The sequence below is a fragment of the Apostichopus japonicus genome, chromosome 16 (genome assembly GCF_037975245.1).
Source record: "Apostichopus japonicus isolate 1M-3 chromosome 16, ASM3797524v1, whole genome shotgun sequence".
NCBI lineage: Eukaryota > Metazoa > Echinodermata > Holothuroidea > Aspidochirotida > Stichopodidae > Apostichopus > Apostichopus japonicus.
The window spans coordinates 16,479,372-16,500,870 of record NC_092576.1 but is presented as its reverse complement, the minus strand read 5'-3'; the positions used below and the strand labels follow the sequence as shown (position 1 = coordinate 16,500,870).

Genomic DNA, 21,499 nt, shown 5'->3' with positions numbered 1-21,499 from the left:
GAAAAGGAACCGTTATCTCTAAAGGAGAGGAAGGTTTGAGGCTATTTCAATCTCAAAACAGCTCATAGTTAATAGCGAACGCTAATCCTCTTCTTTAGCTGTTAAACTGGCGTCTGTTAAGATTCTCCGGTTGAAAGCTATTTGACTGCATATTGGTTTAGAACTATGGAGCGCCAAAATAAATAACTGTGGTATAAACTGTGACATTTTATAACTCAAAAATTAAAACAAGTTATGAAGCTGGGATCATTCACAAATTATCTGATATACACTAATTAATTATCAGTCTTTTCATCCTTAAATGAGATTCAAAAACGAATAATACATTTTAAAGTTTGTCTCTCGTCTTTAAGGTGAACTCCTTGATTCATATTACAATTTATATCCAGAATCCAGTAACTTATAAATATGGTAGAATAATAGTAAGTATTTGGATGCTGTCAATTTAAAACTTAATAATGCTTCAAGTCACAAAATAGAGGAAGTAACTAACCACCTCTCCCCCCCCCCTCCCTTCAAAAAAGAAGAAAAGGTTCAGATTAGTCAACAACCGCTATATCCGAGGTCATTTAAACCCCCCGGGAAAGATAGGGAAGGAGCCAGGGGAAATATATACAAGAAAAGTGTATGCACATTTTCATAATAGAGTTAATGAAAAATTCTCTGGCTCGTCGCAACACCTTGGATGATATTTTTTTAATTTATGGCTTAAAACTGTTTTGAAATGCTTTGACAACAAAACACCAAAATTATGATTCCTAAACATTTTTATTTTGAATTTTCGCTACACCGTTTACTATTATGATTAATTCCCACACTAATTGTAACCCTGTCTGGCTATAAACGGCAGAACTTAAAATCGTATGCGTAGCGTGTAACATGTATACACAGAGATAAAGTAGAAAGAAGGAAAAAGCATGGTCAGTTATTTTATGGTTTGCGTAGCGTGTAACATGTATATCAACAAGCAGGAACAATCATGATTATTTTTAACAAATATCTTAAAAAGAGTGACTACCTACCACGCACAGCAGTTTTCTTAAAACGGTTGTATGGGTCAGTTCCAGCGGAGCGCTCTCTTTCTCCATTTGTTATGTGTACTGTATAGAGGTGTTTGTTATTAGCTCTCATTTGTTGAGTAGAACAATAAACTGATCGACACGGGTTCTGGAATCATCATACAGACTCCGTGGTACAATAGGTTAAAAATCAGAGCAATTTGAGCTACACAATGAATCACTCAGAAATCTTGACGACTTTAAAATATATTTACCAAATTGTGAATAGAACTTTACTGATAGTGTGCTTGAATGGCCGTTTGATCAAACTCCACCGTTCTGATTTATATTGTTTGAAGTTCTCTGCGCTTAACAGCTTAAGCATTGCTAGATTATTCTAACATTTGTATGACCAATGCAACAATATCATATAGTTACACACATTCCATTATGTATCAAACATCCTTGGACAATTTGTTCTGAGAGCTACAGTTCGCACGACGTGCTAACTGTACAGCACACTGTGTAATTATCAGTACTCGCCTATACCATGAAGGTAAAATTCCTTCCTGGTGAAAACATGAAAAAGAAAAAGAAATGAAAATTACAATCATAGATGCATCTGATTATGGTTTGCTAAAGAAAAAGAATAAAGATTTACAGAGCATCAAATAATGATTCCAGAATTGTGATACTTAGAAAGAATGTCACGGGTGGGTTGGATTTTAGCAATGGCCGCCAACAGCTACCCTCAGATTGCCACGTTCGGCACCATAGCGAGATCAGGTAAATGGTGGTAGATCACATAACGACACGGATTTGGAGTAGCTTTGTGTCAAACTGATTAATATTTACAGCGTTTGAAAATAGGTGGTCTGATTTCTTGCCAGGTTTTAACTATTTCGGTTTCACCAATGCAGACGTCGAGGGTGACCAAGGGTCGGAAATAAAACACTATAACGGGAACAGTTGTGCGGTGACTCAATGACGAATCCCACTTAACCACGTATAAAACCCGACAGAAACATAGTTTTAAGACAAACTACAAATGCTGTGGACACTTTGCTATACCTCCATCGTAATCAATGAAGCTATAGTCACGCCCATTACCCCTCAAAAATATGTTTATAGTGACCCGGTTACCTGACCTCAAATACTATTCAGAACAACACTCGTCCGCTCACGTAACGCACGCAGCTCAGTTATGCATGGTTACTGGATTGTGCAGTCGTACGTTGATTTGTTAAGCATATTTTAATAGTAATCAGGAATATATTAGTAGTTGCTTCGGTGTTAATTGTTTAAACTTATTATTTACAACACTTCATTGTTACACTCTGCAATTATTATACAATTATGTTTTTGTTTTTCCTTCCCATTTTGATGTTGAATGACCGTCAATAAGTCAGCCAAAACTTACTTTCTCGTGTTATTCAATAAATCTTATTTCAGCCACAATATCCTACTGTTGAGAAGGTACATCTTACTAGTTATAACGCTCATGTTTACATAAGATTCTTCAGAGGGTTTGCCAGAGATCTAGTAAGAAGTTTGTACTGTTCCCTTTTGTTTGTTGTTGTTTCTCCATATTGTCTCACCACATTGCCCGAATTTTCACAAAAATATTTGGTTAGGGGGCTGAACCCCCCGCTCCCGTCCCCTATGCCTATGTGTGTGGTGTTCGGTTTCAAAAATATCTGGTATTTTTTCATTTCCTTCAACGAAGTTTCATAGTAGCCGTTGTAATAGGTTATAAGAGGTTGTAATATTTGTACACCAATGAATTATCTTTGTCTGCATTTTCGAAACATCCCTGACCAAAATTTTCCATCATACTTCCCTCTACTCGTGCAATTTTGACCGGTCTGTTAGGGGTTGAAGGAGGATTTTCTATATTTGTAGTCCATAGATGAAATTTTGTGCAACATTATGGGTATGTTTTGAAGTGGATTTATCCAATTTTGAACAAAATATACGGTTAAAACCTTCAAAAGTGGAGCTGACGGGTGTTGTAGGCCGCGGCGTATAGAATCACCAACAAAAGCAAACAACCCACTGGAAATGCGATGAGGTCGAACATGACGTGTGACTGGTGACAGTCTTTAACAAGGTTATTGATGAACAAATAACTATTGGGAATTACTTGGTACTCAGGCAAAATGGTTCATCTGGTTGGTCATTTTCAAGCCCGAGAAGTGCCTTTTCCGGTGATCTGGGGGGTATCAAAATGCATACGATCATGCACAGCATCGTTACCGATTGTTTTTATAGCATTATAAAAAGCTAGCCCAAAAAAACATAATATTTATATTTCAGATTTTACTTTTTAAAAGTTTTTTCTTAACAAATACTGTAAATATGCCTGAAGGAAACTCATTTCATTAGATGTACTGCCAATGTGGCAGGAAACATGCTTGTCTTGTTTGTGAAAGTACATACATTCAGAAAATGTTGTACGAAGGTTAAATGTAACTTAATTTTTATGTCAAATAAGAACACTAAAACATTTAAGTAAATTTTACTTTACTGCTGTTTTGTAAAGTTTTACATTATCAGCATGTAAAGCAACTACAAAATTATTATGTTTAATTTTGCCAGCGATTTCAACATAGAACCCGTTTATTAAGTGTTTTATAGATGTTTTAGGGTAATTATTAAAGGCAGTTTGATTCCTTTTTTTTAAATTGATCACAACAGAAAAGCACATTTAAGGGATAACAAAGAGGAATGACAACACAAATAATTCAGAATATTTGATGAATTCAACCTTTTCATTTCAACACCGAAGAGGGTTTCCTGGGCATCTACAATCATACATGAATAGTGAACTACAGGCGTGATGTTTTAGATCATGTGTCCAGTTATGGATGACAGTTTGCATCATATACATTGGGCGGCCGTAACCACATTGATATCATACTTTCAAACGGTTGAAATCTTTCAGTAAATCCCACTTTTACCTAGTATAATAAACAAAAATACAATAACAGAAACATAAACAAAAGGCAAATAACAAAAACATGATCAAAAGGTACTATGTCTTAAAGGTGCATGCTTACGAAAATTTAAATAATTTACTTTTTTAGTTCCCGAGATGCATGTACAAAAAGCATTGGTCGACTTAGGAATATTTACCCATCTCCCTCAACAAGTACAAATAGTTGTAGGCTCCCATAAATCAGAATCAACTGTATTTGACATATTCACCTTTACCCGCAGCATTAGCTAAAGTCGCTTGCATGGATACGTAAAGTGATCTGTTCACAGTTACTTTAGTTTCAATAACAATAAATCAACCTATGAATATAATCAAGAAACATAATCTGTTATATAATATAAGCTTTGCAACTTAAAAATGCTGGTATATAATTGAGCATTGTAGTACAGTCACAAAATATGGCTTAAAACTGTTTTGTAATGCTTTGACAACGAAATACAGAAATTATGATTCCTAGACATATTTATTTTTAATTTTCGCTACATCGTTTACTATTATGATTAATCCCACACACTCAGTGAAACCCTGTCTCGCTATAAACGGCAGAACCTAAAATCGTTTGCGTAGCGAGTAATATGTATACAAAGAGGTACACTAGAAAGAAGGAACAAGCATGCACATTTAGTAAATGGATTGCGTGTAACATGTATACCAGAAGGAACAATCATGCTTATTTGAAACAAAAATCTTAAAAGGAGGAACTAACTACCACGCACAGCAGTACTATAAAAACGGTTGTATGTGTTAGTTCCAGAGGAGCGTTCTCTTTGTTCATTTGTTCTGTGTAATGAATAGAGGTGTTTGTTACTTGCTCTCATTTGTTGAGTAGTACAATAAACTGATCGACACGGGTTCTGGCATCACCATACAGACTCCGTGGTTCAATAGGTTACATATCAAAGCCATTTGAGCTATTCAATGAATCACTCAGAAATTTTGACGACTTTAAAATATATTTACCAAATTGTAAATAGAACTTTACTGATAGTGTGCTTGAATGGCCGTTTGATTCAACTCCACCGTTCTGATTTATATATTGAATATTATATCGCACGATGTGCGCCTTAACCACATACTCTTTAATTATCAGTACTCGCCTACACCATGAAGGTAAAGTTCCTTACTGATGGAAACATGAAAACAAGACAAAAAAAGAAAATTACAATTATAGGTGCATCTGGTTTTCGTTTGCTAAAGAAAAAGACTAAAGATTAAAAAAGCATCAAATAATGATTCTTTTGACTTTTGATACTTAGAAAGAATGTCACGGGTGGGTTGGATTTTAGTACTAGCCGCCAACAGCCACCCTCAGATTGCTACGTTCGGCACTATAGCGGGATCAGGTAAATGGTGGTAGATCAAATAACGACACGGATTTGGAGTAGGTTTGTGTAAAACTGATTATTAATTACAGCGTTTGAAAATGATAGAAATAATAAAAAATGTCTTCACTGAAGACGTCGAGGATGACCAAGGGTCGGAAATACAATATAACGGGAACAGTCGTGGGGAGATTTAAAGACGAATCCCACTGATAGTGCACGTATAAACCCCGACGAAAACATAGGTTTACGACAAACTAGTGATGGTAATTTTAAGGTCCTCCTGCAAGCAGGAACTTGAGAAGAAGCCATCAATGCCGCAAGCTGACCGAAGTCAGTCTCTTAAATTCATATTTAACGTCCATGATTATGAATTGTCAATTGTCAACAACTCTGTAACTAGACGACATACATTAATCTTGGAGTGACTCGAACTCGGGACCTTATGATTGAAAGGCACCGGCGTTAACCACTGAGCTAACACACTGAGCTAAACTACAACGGTTGTGGAGACTGTGCTATACCTCTATGGTAATCGATGAAGCGATTGCCACGCTCATTACCTCAAACAAAATATATTTATAGTGACCCGGTTACCTAACCTCAAATACTATTCAGAACAACACTTACCTGCTCACATAACGCCAGCAGCTCAGTTATGCATGGTTACTGGATTGTGCAGTCGTACGTTGATTTGTTAAGCATATTGAAATAGTAACCAGGCATATATTAGTAGTTACTTCGGTGTAAATGCTTTAACGTATCATTTACAACACTTAAATGTTACACTCTGCTATTATTATAAAATTCTGTTTTTCCCATTTTAATGTTGAATGACCAAAAATAAGACAACCAAAACTTACTTTCTCGTGTTAATCAATAAATCTTATTTCAGCCACAATATCCTACTATTGAGAAGGTACATCTTGCCAGAGATCTAGTAAGAAGTTTGTACTGTTCCCTTTTGTTTGTTGTTGTCTACTATAATGTAGGTGATCAAGAAAGGAAACATGAATACTTCAACAAGATATACTTTAAATTCTTCGGTGTATTGTTGAGGTGCCATTCTTTTACAAAGTTGAAGTTGTGAAGGAAATGACATCATATATATTTGAAAAATAGGAGACATGATTGTTGGAAAGATGCAACAAATAAATGTTCATTAATTTGTCAAAAATGAGTACAGAAACAAAACTATTGAGTTGATTTTTTAGTACTTCCTCTTGCAAGCATTTACGTTACCATTATTAAGAACATTATTTGTTTACATAGAATCTTAAAAAAGGCTGTCTTATAATAACTCCATCCATAATATGGATGGCAGTTGGCATCAGATACATTGGGCGGCGGTAACCACATTGATATCATACTTTCAAACGGTTGAAATCTTTCGGTAAATCCCACTTTTACCTATAATAAACAAAAATACAATAACAGAAACATAAACAAAAGGCAAATAACAAAAACACGATCAAAAGGTACTATCTCTTAAAGGTGCATGCTTACGAAAATTTAAATAATTTACTTTTTAGTTTCTGAGATGCATGTACAAAAAGCATTGGTCGACTTAAGAATTTTTACCCAACTCCCGCAACATGTAAAAATGGTTGAAGGCTCTCATAAATTAACATAATCAACTGTCTGATTGCAAAATTTGACATATATTCAACTCTACCCGCAGCATTAGCTAAAATCGCTTGCATGGATACGTAAAATGATCTGTTCATAGTTACTTTAATTTCAATAACAAAGAATCAACCCATGACACATCAACATATAACAAGAAACATGATAATCGTTGTATATCATATGAGCTTTGCACCTTAAACATGCTGGTATATATGCATATATACTGTTCCAACAAGTAAAATAATAAACAACTGGCGGTTTTGAAGACAATGACAAAGGTACAACTCTTCCTGTAGTCACCCATATATAAGCAGTATTTGAATAAGTATATGAATAATAGTTTTATTTCAATTAAGAGTCAACACTCAAACAGTACCAATAAAGAAATGAAGAATGAAATAAACCAATATAATCTTCTTGAAAGAAAATGGAAAAATAGTGAACTTTGTGACATGAAACATATTTGCATTAAACTGTCCATTAGCATTCTTGGGACACTAAATGCTATGACATTATATCAATTTCATGTTACTGTTTGTGTAATAAATGTTACAATTACCATGTTAAACACACAATCATCACATTGATTGGATTTATTATTGTACTGCTGAGTATTAAGTACAATGAATTTAACACTCTTAGTCCTCCGATGTGACGGGTCTAAATATGTAATTACACAGAAACAACTCTTCCTGAAGTCAATTTAAAACAAGCAACAACTTTAGATACACAGTGAGCTTTTCATTATTAGTTTGATTTGAATTAGCATGCAAACCAATCAAAACAAGAAGTGGCGAAATGAAGGATAACATTTTCTTAAACAGAACAACTGGAAGATATACATCAAATCGAAATTTGAGATGTGAAAACATGTGGAATGCTGGCTATGACGACTGCTACACGGCAGTTATATTGTCTTTGTTAGTGGCACGGTTAGCACGAGAATCTCGAATCTGGTTGCACTTCACACTACCAGTCCAGATAACTCATAAACAACTTTATGGAAAAATTCCCAGGCACCAATAAATGCCTTTTTGTATTCCAGATTAAACACACAAACGATATGAAGCATACATCAATGGCGTTCATAATTGTTCTCCGAGGTAGAGCATGTCTCTCGATGATCACAAATAACTGTTGATGATGTATTTTGCTTTCTCTAAGAAGTAACACATATGGCTTTTCTGAAATATTTTGCAAAGAGAACTACAAGTTGGTCATTTCCTAAGTAACCACAGAGATAAATACATTCCTTTCATAATAAGGATGTGTAAAAAGCCTTCATGGTTCATAAGCATTTATTTGCATGTACCACTCACAAAAAAAGGTGACATATGCATCCAAAAATAATACAAGTTTAGTGGTTCAACAGAGATATTATCGAGTTGTTCTATTTGTTAATGTCTGTCATAGTAAGAAAAAAAAACTTGTGGTGCATTAAGCCATGTCCACTGATTACTATGTATGATATATGCACCAAACAACAGGGACTATCCTTGGGTTAATGGTTATATTTATATCTAGTATAAACTCAAACATAAAAATAATATTTTTAGATTTTGTGCTTACATGCTAATTTCAGAAAAAAATCTCATTTTGCCCCGCCAATCACCAATATATAATTAGCAACCCCAAAATAGCAGTGAAAACATAGTGATGATGGACCAAACCTCCACACCAAATATTAAGTAAATGTCATGTATAGCTACATGTAAATTGCCTCTTTAATTTTTAACATTAAGCCCCCGCCCCCACTAATCCTATACAAGATAATTTCACTGAAAACAACAGGGAATAGTGGTGAAATTGGTTAATAAATGGCAGAGATATGAGTTTTTTTTCTTTTAGGAGAGTGTATATCTGTGACTGTATAGTATGTAAATACTTAGTACTTTTGCCGGTAATTTGCAAAATTTTGACAAATATTTTAGGAATGTTGGGGGAATTTCGGTCATAATTTCTGCCACACTATATTAGCCTATGCTTGTGAAGATATCTTTGTAATGTATTTAACTTCTTCTGGAAGATCACTGACATTGCTGGGCTGATCTATATTTCAGTTGATATGAGAAAGAAATGAATAGGTCGAAGGTAAAAGTTCCAAGAATTTTAAATGTAACAAAGTTTCAACTGAAGTGCTTGGAAAGAAGTTCAGTATACCCCCACCCGCAAAAAAAATGTATATAAATAATGGGTGAGATCGTTCTCTGGACTTCTTTTTGGTAATTTAACAAAGTATGCAGGATGAAGTATTGGTAAGATATAATGCTTAATAAATGCTCACTCCAACTGTCTGCAATTGCATACACTTCTATGAAAAGGGCTAGATCATTGTTAAATTATATACTTTGTTAGGTTTATCAGTATCACCAATCCACATCAGTCTTGGCCTACTTGTTACCTGCTAAAATGACGAACCAGTAATTATAAATTGCATTACATGAATACGTTTACTCTAAAAAAAATGGTATCAGCGGTACGATAAGCCAATGCTCAGGCCATTTTAAAGTGTACTGCCTAGTATAGCCTAGGTAAGCCCTACTACTACTAAAAGGATACACTAAGTTATGATTAGGCGTAACTGAACTTAGAATACACTAAGTATTAGTATAAATCCTCCGTCTGTCCGTGATTCTGTGACAATTATGAGTTGACTATGAAAAACAGCAGCTAGCCTAGTATGTAACTTAATGTATACATTTAATGTTATGTTTATGTAACGCAAGCGAATCAAAATCAGTCGTCTGCCCAATTTAGTCGTGAGTCTAGAAGCATTGCTCAGTGTTGTCACGTTCAATTATATAATAACGAAACGTCCACGCCACGAGTGATCGCTGAGTGCATGTAGCTTGCGGGTGTATGGCGGTGGAGTACAAGTATATTTAGTAACGATAAATTACTTTACTTTACAAAATGGTACAAGTTAGGTTGCAATATCTAACTCTGCATCTGTTTATTAAGGCTTTGGCAAAAATTACTTGAAATCCTGTTAAATTACTAAGTGGACTTTAACTATAATTTTCGGCAATACATACTCGCATGCATACGCATACCTTTACTGACTGTGGTGTAATATTTACAAAATGCCATGTATTTTTTGCAACCCGTGATTTACATAACATTATTTTACATATTGTTTTGTGTGTAAGATCAACAGTTATTTTACTATTCCCAATAACACTTTTACGACACGTTTTCTTAATATTCAAGTACAACATCAATTTTACTAGCTAGTTCTGTATAAATTTCCTTAAGTTTCCTGTCTGTCATTAATAACTCCTCATCACAATTGTAGTGAGTCCGTCATTGTACTCGCATTACAACATAGTTACATGTAGGCTACTCGCAACATAAATCCGATCTCTGTTTATCATTTGTAATCGTACTCACACCAAGGGAAATTCCTACTTTTACTCGTACCAATGTTGTTTAACTACTATAACACAAGTCTGATCTATGTTTTGAATTTGTAATCTTACTCATACCTAGGAAAAACTCTACTTGTAACCGCAGTCACGTTGTTGTACTCGTAAAATATTAATCTGATCTCTGTTTACTTTTTGTAATCGTACTCATACCAACCTTAGTTTAATACGTGAATACAAATCCGGTCTCTGTTAAGTCATATACAAGAAGTTAACACTACAACACAAATGAAGAGCTGGTACATGTAATCAACTGTGAATAAATACTCGTATAGATGGCCTTCTTTTGTGTACTCGGGGACACCCTTTCGTCGCTACATTGACTTTACCCAGGCTTTACAAAGAAATATCAGAAAATGGCGTACGCAAACATTTGTCTCGTTATCTTTTCTTAGCTACTGGTCTCTTCCCGGGAGGGTGGGATTGTCAGGTCTGGGGCAGCCTCCGAATTATGTTTAGGTATCATAGCTTAAGTTTCTGAATATTTTGCTTGTCTGCCTATTATTATTATTATTATTACAACATTATTTAAAAAAAAGAATTGTCTGATTTGTTGAAAAAAATGTATTTTATATGTTATATTAACAAACTTGCCATGTTGCACTGTTATATACAACCGATACATTAATGCAGTACACCACCGGACCAACGGATACTGAAAATGACGTGACGTCATTTATGTCATAAATTATTCACAATGAAGGTCTTCGACACCATTATTCAAGAAACTGAGTTGTATACACTAAATGACTGATTAACGCATACCCTTTGCCTACTGACAAAGATTTAAATACGTCTACATGTTCTTACTCTTATTAAAGTTTAGAGATATCAATTTTATACATCCAATTATTCACATAACAAACATATTACAATGTTCACATGCAGGGTGTACTTTGTTGTTTAATATGTTTCGATAGTGATAGACTAAGTTCAAAATTCCCCGACTGATTTAAGTTAGGGGCTCAACTCTTACCAAAGGGCATGGGGCGAATGAATCATGTTATAAAGAAGGATGTTTTCCATATAGCCATTGAAGCCGACTTCTTTGTGAGGATCTTGTGATCCTTCCCGGATTTATTCAGATATCAAATGATACATTCTGAGGCAGAGTTAAATTACTTTCAGGTTCTTATGTTCTCGGCGTCTGTCGTCCATTATACTTGACGTATTATATATAACCTTGAACAATACCTCAACGGTGTGTGACGGGACTTAATTGTAAGGTATTATCCAATAACATTCAGAGATAATTAAATTGATATTAGTTATGGTTTTCCTGTATTGTGGTCCTAAATGTAACAGTGAACACCAATGGGCACCATTATTTTCCATATTTTCCATATTTGACTTCAATCATTTTTTTTTTTGAACCAGACAATATTAATTCAGATTTTAATTTATTAGCAACGGAACTAGCTATATAACAGCGAATGCGTCATCAATGTTTTCCTGTTAAGTCATTTGTGTCATTTGTAGTCGTCGCTATCCCGTAAAATCCTGAAAGTTCTCAACTAGTTGAGCTATAGTTATTCATTTTGTTAGTTCTGTGCAAGGTTGTTGAAAATGAGTTATATTAATCATTGGAAAAAATCTGAACCCGATTCGAATTTAACTTATTCTCGGGTTTCATATTTACATACAATGCAGTTTACGTCGAGGTCAAGTTGCAAACTTGGCGAATCCCTGTCGTAATTCACGTTTTATCAGTATTGCAACATCGTTGGTTATATGCAAATTACCCGCATTGCGTTTCACTTTAATGCGCCACATCTCCTCAGTATAAGAGACATTTACACGGTGAAGTCCAATCCAGTAAGCTTTGTTCGGTACCACTTATCCTGGTCTACTTGTAGTGTGACATGACACTGCTGTTTTGGGAATCACGTTTCTTGTAAATACTTACGGTCAGCCGTGAAGCTTGAGCCTCACTCAACGGATAAAATCGGTATAAAACTAAAGGTAGGCCTATTGTTGACTTTTTTGTTCCTTTAGCATAACCAAACAGGTGTACAATCACTGGCGCTCCCAACTTACTGTTTGACTCTTTGAACAGAATAAAATTCTTGAATAAGTAATACATATTCTCATTAATTTACATGAATACAGTTAATCATCATTTCAAGACGTGAACCATATTACATTGTTATACCAATCAATATTTACATTAGAAGATTCATTTCTGTGGCACCCGGACCTTCTCCATTCCTTCTGGCTACAACTGATTAAGCCCCAGCAAATAATAAATGGCATAGAATATACATGAAATTTACCTTTAAAGCGATTGTACGTTAGAGGCTTAGCCTCGTTGACAAAAAGATCACTAAAGACCTTTATATATTTATTAAACAAATGATCATACATTAGAGTACTGTTGATAATACGAATGAAGGAGTTGTTCCAGATTATTTGGCTTCCAAAACTGTTCTTCGGAGGTTAAAGGACCAGCCACAAACGATTCGCTTCGCAAATTACTTTCTTTATGTTGATTACATCGTTCTTAGAATTCTTGCCGTAAGAGTTCAAGTGAATATCGAAAAAGAAAACCTTCCATGGACCTTATTATCATTGCAATATGTTTTTATCCATGTATACTTTAACAGTTCATAAAGCTGTGGACGTGGGTAATCTTAAGCCATCCGTCGCTAATCTAATCAATAACAACTGAACTTTTAATTTGTTCGTGATTATCCGACCAAACAAAGTCAAAGATGACTTTTTCTAATAACCTCTCTAGGAGGATTTGGCAAAACTAGAAAGAGAAATAATATTTGAGACAGAGCAAAAGTCTTTCCAAGTACATTACGAGCCGTATAGGCGACTATACATTAAGGCAAATTTTAAGTCTGGAGAGCTTCGGCACGTAGTTTAAGCGAAACAAGTCATTGCCATGGCATTAATTTATAGACCGGACGCAACTTCCGGTCTGTTGAAGGGATACGCAGAGTTTTGTCAATATATTCTTTGCTACTATCAAGGGAAAACGTAGTATCGTCGGCTTATAGCATAATTGTTACTCCTCTTTTGTTAATAGTGGTACCTTTAATGATATTATTATTCTAAATCCTAAAAAGCTAACATCTCAACAACTAGAATAAACAAGTACGGACTTACTGGGCAGCCTTGCCTGAACCCTCTTTGAACAGTGAAGAAACCTGTAGAGTGCCCATTATTGCAAATACAGGCAGTACTATTATTGTATAAGGCTTTAACTCACTTGTTATAGCTACCTTTAAGCTGGAAGTTGGAGAGTGTGCTGTCAATAAAGTTTCATTTCAGCTTATCAAATGTTTTTTTTTTCTTCAAATTCAACTAGAAATGAAAAACAGGGGTATTATGGTGAGAAAATAACCTAAAAGATGTAGATCAAATCTGATATTTTCTCCTCCAAATTTTTGTTGAAGAAAACCAGTTTCAATCTAGAGGCAATCGCTTCACCACCGATCTTATAGTCGGCGTTTGTGATTAAACGATAATTGTTTAAAGAAGTAAAACCTTTGTTAGTTTTTAGGAAAAATGTTACTACGCCTCTGGTTTATTCAGCACGAAGCTTGCCTTTTTCGAAACCTGGCTTTAGGTAGCCTTTCACTATTTGTCTTATTAAATGTCAAAAAGTTTATAAAAATTAGCGGAAAGACCATCACTCCCGGGAGCTTTAACATTATTTATAGAGCTAATGGCTCGAGGGCATTCATTTAAAGAGAGTTGGTCGTCGACAGATGCCAGATATTTAACTGGTGCCTGCTGAATAGAGAGTTCATTAAAAAAAGTATAAGAAAGCATTCAATGGAACTATATAGGGTCTTTTCATCATTTTTAGTCTCGAGTAGGATATCTTTCTTATCAGATAGGAGTTAACCATCACCGTTTTGAAGTTCATGAATATAATTTAGGGATTTGTTTCTATTTTCTAAATTAAAGAAATATTTTATATTTTCCACGTTCTTCCACTGATCTAATTATCGTACCCGGTGCTTGTAATTGTAATAATAAATGAGTTTACTTAGAGAAATTTTAAGATGAGAACGAACTTCCGAAGACTCCGTTGTATACAGCTGTTGCTCAAGAACAGCAGTTCTATCAATAAGCTCCATTTCTTTGCTGCTACGGTGTTTGGCCCTCAGCTTAGAATACTAACTACTGACTGAACGAATTTTAAATTTTAACAACTCCCAACGTTCCGAAGCGTCGTTACCCATATTGTTAGAAAATTCATCATATTTAAGATCGTCGATAGTAGATAGTAGAGAACTGTTTAGTTTACAATATCGCGGGCCTCTACTTGAAGAACCAGTTGCAAAAGTGACACAAATAAAAAAATAATCTGAATGAATACCGGGAGAGAAGATCACGTTAGTTAGTGCATGACAAGTATTTGTATAAACTAGGAAATAATCAAGCCTGCAATGAATACCGGGAGTGACATTAAAACTCCAAGTGAAATTTGTAAGAGGTGGGATTTTTCTCTCCAAATATCAACAAGATCATGAGTGGCCATGAAATCGAAACACTTTTCCCTTGCTTTAAAATTGGTTCTATGGTTCCATCTTTTTTGTTGAGCTCCAAGTTGAGAACTAAATTTAAATCCCCCACAAATATAATGTTATCACCCTGAAACCTACTTAAGATAATGGACGCTTCCGTCAAAAAGCTGGGTTTGTCAGTATTAGGGGCATAAATGCATGCGAGCGTAAAAATTCGATTATAAATTTGAATATCTGCTATCATAAATCAACGGAATAGACTACGTTCCTGCTTAATAACATTAAAAGTTAAACTAGGATTAATAAGAAATACAAACTCTACGACTTACAGTAGTCACATGCGACAATAGATTAGTTCTACCCCATTCCATTTCGAAGTATTTCTCATCAGTAAGACAGATGTGTGTTCTTGTAAGAGAATTATGTCCGATTTGCTTCTGTAGAGGGCTGTAAATTGTTGTTTCCGTTTTCTTGCTTGCCTGAGCTCTCTTACATAAAACGTGATCAACTTTAAATCGGTGCCCATGAATGATAGAAAAAATGTATGTTGTGAGATTTTAGGGCTCAGCATTATAGAGAACGCAGGATGAAAAATACGAGAACACGGAGTATTTGTTGAAAAGTTCAAACTGAGGGTGAGAAGTGCACGAATAAAGAATCGATCCAACTTGTAGGAAAAGCGAAGCAGCTAAGGAAACGAATCGATGTTGTCACTACTAACAGTTGAAAAAGTACGACACCATATTGTGGCGCAAAAACAAGGGGCACATTGGTGGCAACTGAAAAGGCTCAGGTGGGAATGTTTAAGCGAGGAAATATCTCAGTACAGCAGTAACAGCAAGAGCAAACAAACAGGAAACAGTTAACAATTTAATCAAAACTAAGAAAAGAACCTAATCGGTAAATTTTGAGCCAGACCGTGGGTGGAAGAGGCTACTACTATTCAAATTCGAAAGGTTTTAAATTCTCTGCTAAACGTAATATAATACCCTGGTGGAACATCTCATTCACCTTCACTGTCCATCTTCTCTTTTCCTTTAAATCCATGTTAGTTAAATTGTTATTAAATAGTTGCTCTCAGATTCCAGCGATTGTCTAGCATTTCGAAGAATAACAAATATTTTATTTTGTGAAAAAAATTGGTGAAAAGAAAAGAAAAAATCTTTTTTTTTTAAAAAGTACAAAAAAGAAAAGAAAAGAAAATAAGAAAATGAATTTGTCGCAAATCAATACAGTATAAACTGGAAGTAAGAAATTAGTTTTGGCAAGTTTTAGTATAGCCATAGATGAAGACCTGCCATTCCTAAGACCGTATTGGCTCTCTGCAAGAATGTTATTTTTAGTGATGAGAACATCTAACCGTTTTTCAAAAAGTTTTTCAAGAACCTTGGAAAGCAGAGGGAGCAATGAAATCAGCCTGTGGTTATTACATGCAGTTTTATTACCAGCTTGGAAAAATAGGTATAACTTTTGCGACTTTCATAGCATCAGGAAAGGTACAATCGGAGAAAGACTTACAAATAAAGGTAACATGTTATACTACATATGACATCATATTTTAACAATTAAAAGGTCATATCATTACAATCAAATGATGTTTTACTGGAAAAATTCTTAACAACTTGAAGTACTTCATTAACATCAGTATCTGCTAAAAAAAAAAAAAAATTGTGTTACTATTGACAAAATAGTCAAGAATATACCCAGTTTTGTTCAGAAAAATTAGGAGCTAAATTTGGTCTAATGATTGTAAAGAAAATATTAAATCCATCAACAATTTGATCCCCTTTATCTTCCAAATTGTCAAAAGAGTCAGGATAACTACCTTAACTCAATTGTTTTTATTCATGATACTGTTCAAATTCGTCAATGTTTATTTCAAATTATTTTTGTGCTTTTCAATGAGTTTTGAAAAGTATTTTTTATTTACAGGATTTCAGAATTGAATTTAATCTATTTTTTATAGCTGTTATACTTTTGTTTGGCCTCTGCTGCTCTGTTTTTAAGGAATCTTATAAATATTCTTTTTTTCTTTTTACAATAATTTTTAATCATTTGGTCATCCATGGTTTGTCAATAACCTTCTTTTTTATTGATACCATTTTAATAGGACAACGTTCGGTACAAAACTTATTAATATTGCAAATACATCCCTCACTCGGCGTGTGACTATCTTTTGCATTGGGCCTATAATTAAATACCCACCCCCCCCCCAAAAAAAAATAAACTGGAAGGTGGTCACTAATATCATTTAGGAGTTAACCGCTGCATAACTGAATGCAAAGCACAGTTGTAAAAATATTGTCAATCAATGACGCAGAATGACAGGTTGTACGTGTTGGTCTAGTTATTGACGGAAACAGACATAAGCTGAAAGGTACCGTTATGATGTTCATAGTTAAAAAGATTTATATTAAAGTCCCCACACAAGTACACATCACATATTTTGTGCCTGTATAATTTCTCAAGAGTATCATTCAATATATCAACAGCTGAATCGGCGTGTCTGTACAGCCAGCTAACGATTACGTTCTTTTTATTTTCAACAGAAACATCAATCGATATACATTAAAGCACATCATTTTTAGCAAAACTCATCATATTCAAAATGGTATAGCTTAAAGTATTACGGATATACAGAGCAACTCCACCCCCTCTGTTATATATTCTGTCTATACGACACATATCATACCCATGAATTCGATATAATGCTCTATTTGAATAAGAGTTGAACCAAGTCTCGCTGATGGCTACAATAGCAAAATCATGATCCAACTCTTTCAAATAATTATTAAGTCTAGAGAAATTTGCGTTAAGACTTCTGCAGTTAAAATGTATAATAGGCAATCCTTTATAATCTTGTTTACTACTTTTAAACTGATAATCAGTATAATTTAAAAATTTTACATTATCATTAGGTTTTAAGTAGATTATTTTCCACATCAATATCCAGCTCATAATTAAGAGACCTATAAATCGGTACAGGTAAAGATCTGATAGTGCAGATTGCACTTATCAAAATCTAAGTTACTTATGTTATCTACACTGTCAAAGCTTGATTTAAGTACAAGCACCTCATCAGTTAGACTACTGAATGGAGATAAAGAATCAGCCATAACAGTAATAGAATTTAGAGAAAACAGAATTGCAAGCTAGCCTTTGATTTGTAACCATTAACAAAACATTACTTACTTTGTTCATGTACTGCTATATAAAATCTTTCTCACTTTCAAGAAAATACTTCCATGACGATACAAGAAAACAAAACGGGTCAATACAACAACAGTCATCACAATAAGGATGTGGTATCAAACAGAAAGTAGTGATGCACACACAAAGATAAAGTTATTTTTATGAGTGGCTTGTTTCAGTATTCGTTCAAGTTTACATATTTGTGAGATCCGAGGAAGAGTTTATAGTCATTTTGATTTTCTGTTGGTCATTAGTCTTCACGATTGATGTTATTCTTCCATCTACTGTCCAGCAGTTGGTTACTTTACTGTGTTTCTTGGTTTGGTTGAGGAGCATGTTATTGATCCGAGTTAAATCCTCCTTTATTACAATACATATACCTGTTTAGTTGCGTCTGGCCTCGATAACTTCTGATTTATGTTGGTAAGATGTGAATTTAACAAGTATGCACGATGACCTGCCCCAGGGAAAGCTCTGCCAACACGATGACATCTACCTATATTTTCTTGTTTCAGATTGATTTTCAGTGTTTCTTTAGTTAATTTATTAATTAATTATGTTATATTTTCATATTTGCTTTCTTGTTTACCAAAAATGCGAATATTGTTTCTTTTTGTTGAGGGCTGCTGTATGTCATTTGCTTGTTTCTGCATTTTTTTGGGTCTTCCTCTAATTTAAATATCCTTTGTTTAAGTTCCGAATTTTCTTTGTTGGAACCATTTTGTCTTGGTATGAAGACAATTTTACCAGCAAATGACATCTCGCCCTTGAACATGTCTGCCATCAAAATGGGACATCTCAGGGGTACAGTTTGGGATTTCAGCACTGGCGAATACATTGGTAGCCATTGTCAACCATCTTTGTCATTCTGAGATTTTAGTCCAACAATTCGAATATTATTTCGGCGTGAAAATCGTTCCTGTTTGTTTGACCAACGGGCGTAGATCTAATAATAATACCTTTTAATCTGTAGTCATAGATATCATCCAACGTAGTCCTTAATTCCTCAAGTTGGAACATGGGGTGTTCTGCTGTTAAAGAAAAGCAATCTTTACAATTAACATCTTTTCATCAATTTGTCGTTGTTTAGCTGAATCTTTAGAATAGGCAATTTACACGGATTTTAGGATAATTTTACATGCTTCCCATAGCAGACAAGGGTCGTGATTGTGGCGGTTACTGATTGTTTGCTCAATAGTGTCCTTGACTGAACTGATGTTATTTGGGTCTTCCAACAGCAAAATGTTAAGTTTCCAAACACCTTAATACCACGGGCATTACCAACGTCTGTTTAGGTTGTTGTTAGGTACTTTATTTACTTGATTAAAAAACCAGATCAGTAAATGACGAAAGTAGAACAATTACATTTACGATATATTTTTGTGATATTTTTGTGGAAGGTCGCACGAAATGTTTAGCGATTCATGTGCAGTCTTGGTAAATAGTTATCATCTAAATCCCCATTTGACTGCAAGCACGGCTTTAAAACCCTCGCACGGTGTTAAATTTGTAATGTATAAAGGCAGCTTGGGGTTAACTCGTGATCAGCGATGACCTATAACTCTCGTTGTTGATTTGTTACGTACGTTATTTGTTCAGAAACGCAGCCTTCAAATTTGTACAGAGACTGAGAATTATGACGTGAGGTTATTTTGGTAAATGGAGGCTGCTTGCACCCGAAAGGATTTTGAATTAGCATCAGTACTGGACATCAAAAGGCTTTTGGTTTGGCGGATTGTTTTCCTTTTAAGAAAACTCACAATGCAGTTCGATGATCACTGGTGCTTACACCGAGCAAGGGGTATAATGTAAACGGTCGTCGGTTGCGAAAGCCTGTCCTGCTCAATTCAGATAGATCTACATACTGAACTCGTCATTTAGATGTTAAGAGTTCAAATGGTCATACTTCAATTAAGGCATCACAATTAAGCCTAAAAATGGGTCCCATCAGTGCATAGCGACATACAAGCAGTTGAACCACCTCTAGAAACATTTTATATCTGAAGAACGGTAGCCATGGTAGAAAGTGCTGTCAGTATATCAAAATCACTGTTGACAGAGTAAATACAGGGATAGATTCGGTACAATTGACAGTTGAACCGACTGAACAATTTCTAGTGCTTGTACAAGTCGAAATAAATGCATACTGCTATTGCAATGTCACCTTTAAGTGGGTACATACAGCGTTGGCAGATTGAAGTTGAACCCACTAAACGACTTGAATGTTATCAAAAGCATTTTTCCAGTCGTTTGCTGTGAGACACCTACGTAGGTGTTGTTTTCATATATGTTGATCATTTCTGATGAAGTATGACACCAGCATATAAAAGAAAGCTATATGAATCGAAACATAGCATATCTTCTTTCATTCTTGATTACTATAGTTTTGGGTTTGGATGAGCTGTGACATCTTGTCATCGGAGCATCATGTTTTTCTCTCACTGCTTGCTGCTTACGTTAATGTCTAATGCATTTCCATCATATTTCGGTGAGTATGTTGATTAATTTAGCCGAATTTAATGGAAAGACTTATAATTTATTATCAATACATGTTAGCCCTGTTAGAGAATTTAGATTGGGATTTGTAATGCATGGAACACTCAGCTCTTTGGTAAACAGAAGTTTCAATATTTTCGTTAGGAAACATTTTATTTGTCCCTCACATGTAAGCTCTATCTTAAATATCTTACAAAAAGAAGAAGAGAAAATAAGTCAATACAAGCGAACCTTAAATCGTGTGATATTTATGACCGTATTTCATTTGACGTATCCTTCTAAAGTTGAGAGTGCTAACATGAACGCTCGTAATTGGTTGTATCGCAACCTCACCGACACAACAGAGTATATGAAATACTTGAGACCTGTGAAAGATTCATACCAAACGGTAGAAGTTGGATTCCGATTTGAGCCGTTTATACATTATTTGGTAATGTATACTTTATATATGAATCTATCAATCTTTCTATCTATCCATCTATCCGTCTATATATATATATATATATATATATATATATATATATATATATATATATATATATATATATATATATATATATATATATATATATATATATATATATATATATGAAAATCGTAATGAGTTGGAAAATCAAGAACAGTGAAAAAACTTTCAGCCTCCACCGGGATTCGAACCACGGGCCTTCCGCTCTGTACGCGGACACCCTAACCACTAGGCTATGGACGCTGATTGTATGTCCAGAACCGGTAAGGAAGGTCGTAATTTCACTGTAGGCGTTTGTCACCTGTATCGAACAATACTAGTTCTGTTTTTGGTGACATATTTTGCCTTACTCTAGAGATCAAACATGATGCTGACCAACTCGAAATCATTTGCCGGATCTCGAAAGAGATACTTTGAACAGACTTTATGTTAATGCAATGGAGGTAAACGACAAAGGCAAATGAATATATATAAATGAAAATCGTAATG

The 21,499-nt window shown here is 34.7% G+C and overlaps 1 protein-coding gene across 4 annotated transcripts in view; it reads left to right on the top strand.

Annotated features, from left to right (window-relative positions):
* LOC139982980 (neuronal acetylcholine receptor subunit alpha-9-like) overlaps nucleotides 1-21,499 on the top strand; it is a 53,930-nt gene that overhangs the window by 22,263 nt on the left and 10,168 nt on the right. For 2 of the 4 annotated variants that reach the window (XM_071996280.1, XM_071996278.1), the window contains exons 1-2: nucleotides 12,154-12,334; nucleotides 20,433-20,536. The exons of 1 other annotated variant lie outside the window; for it this stretch is intronic. In XM_071996280.1, coding sequence (XP_071852381.1) covers nucleotides 20,516-20,536 — 21 coding nt within the window. In that variant the 5' untranslated portion in view covers nucleotides 12,154-12,334; nucleotides 20,433-20,515. Of the gene's footprint in view, nucleotides 1-12,150; nucleotides 12,335-20,432; nucleotides 20,537-20,828; nucleotides 20,975-21,499 lie in introns of those variants that run through there. One more of the 4 variants, XM_071996277.1, reaches the window with a different exon arrangement.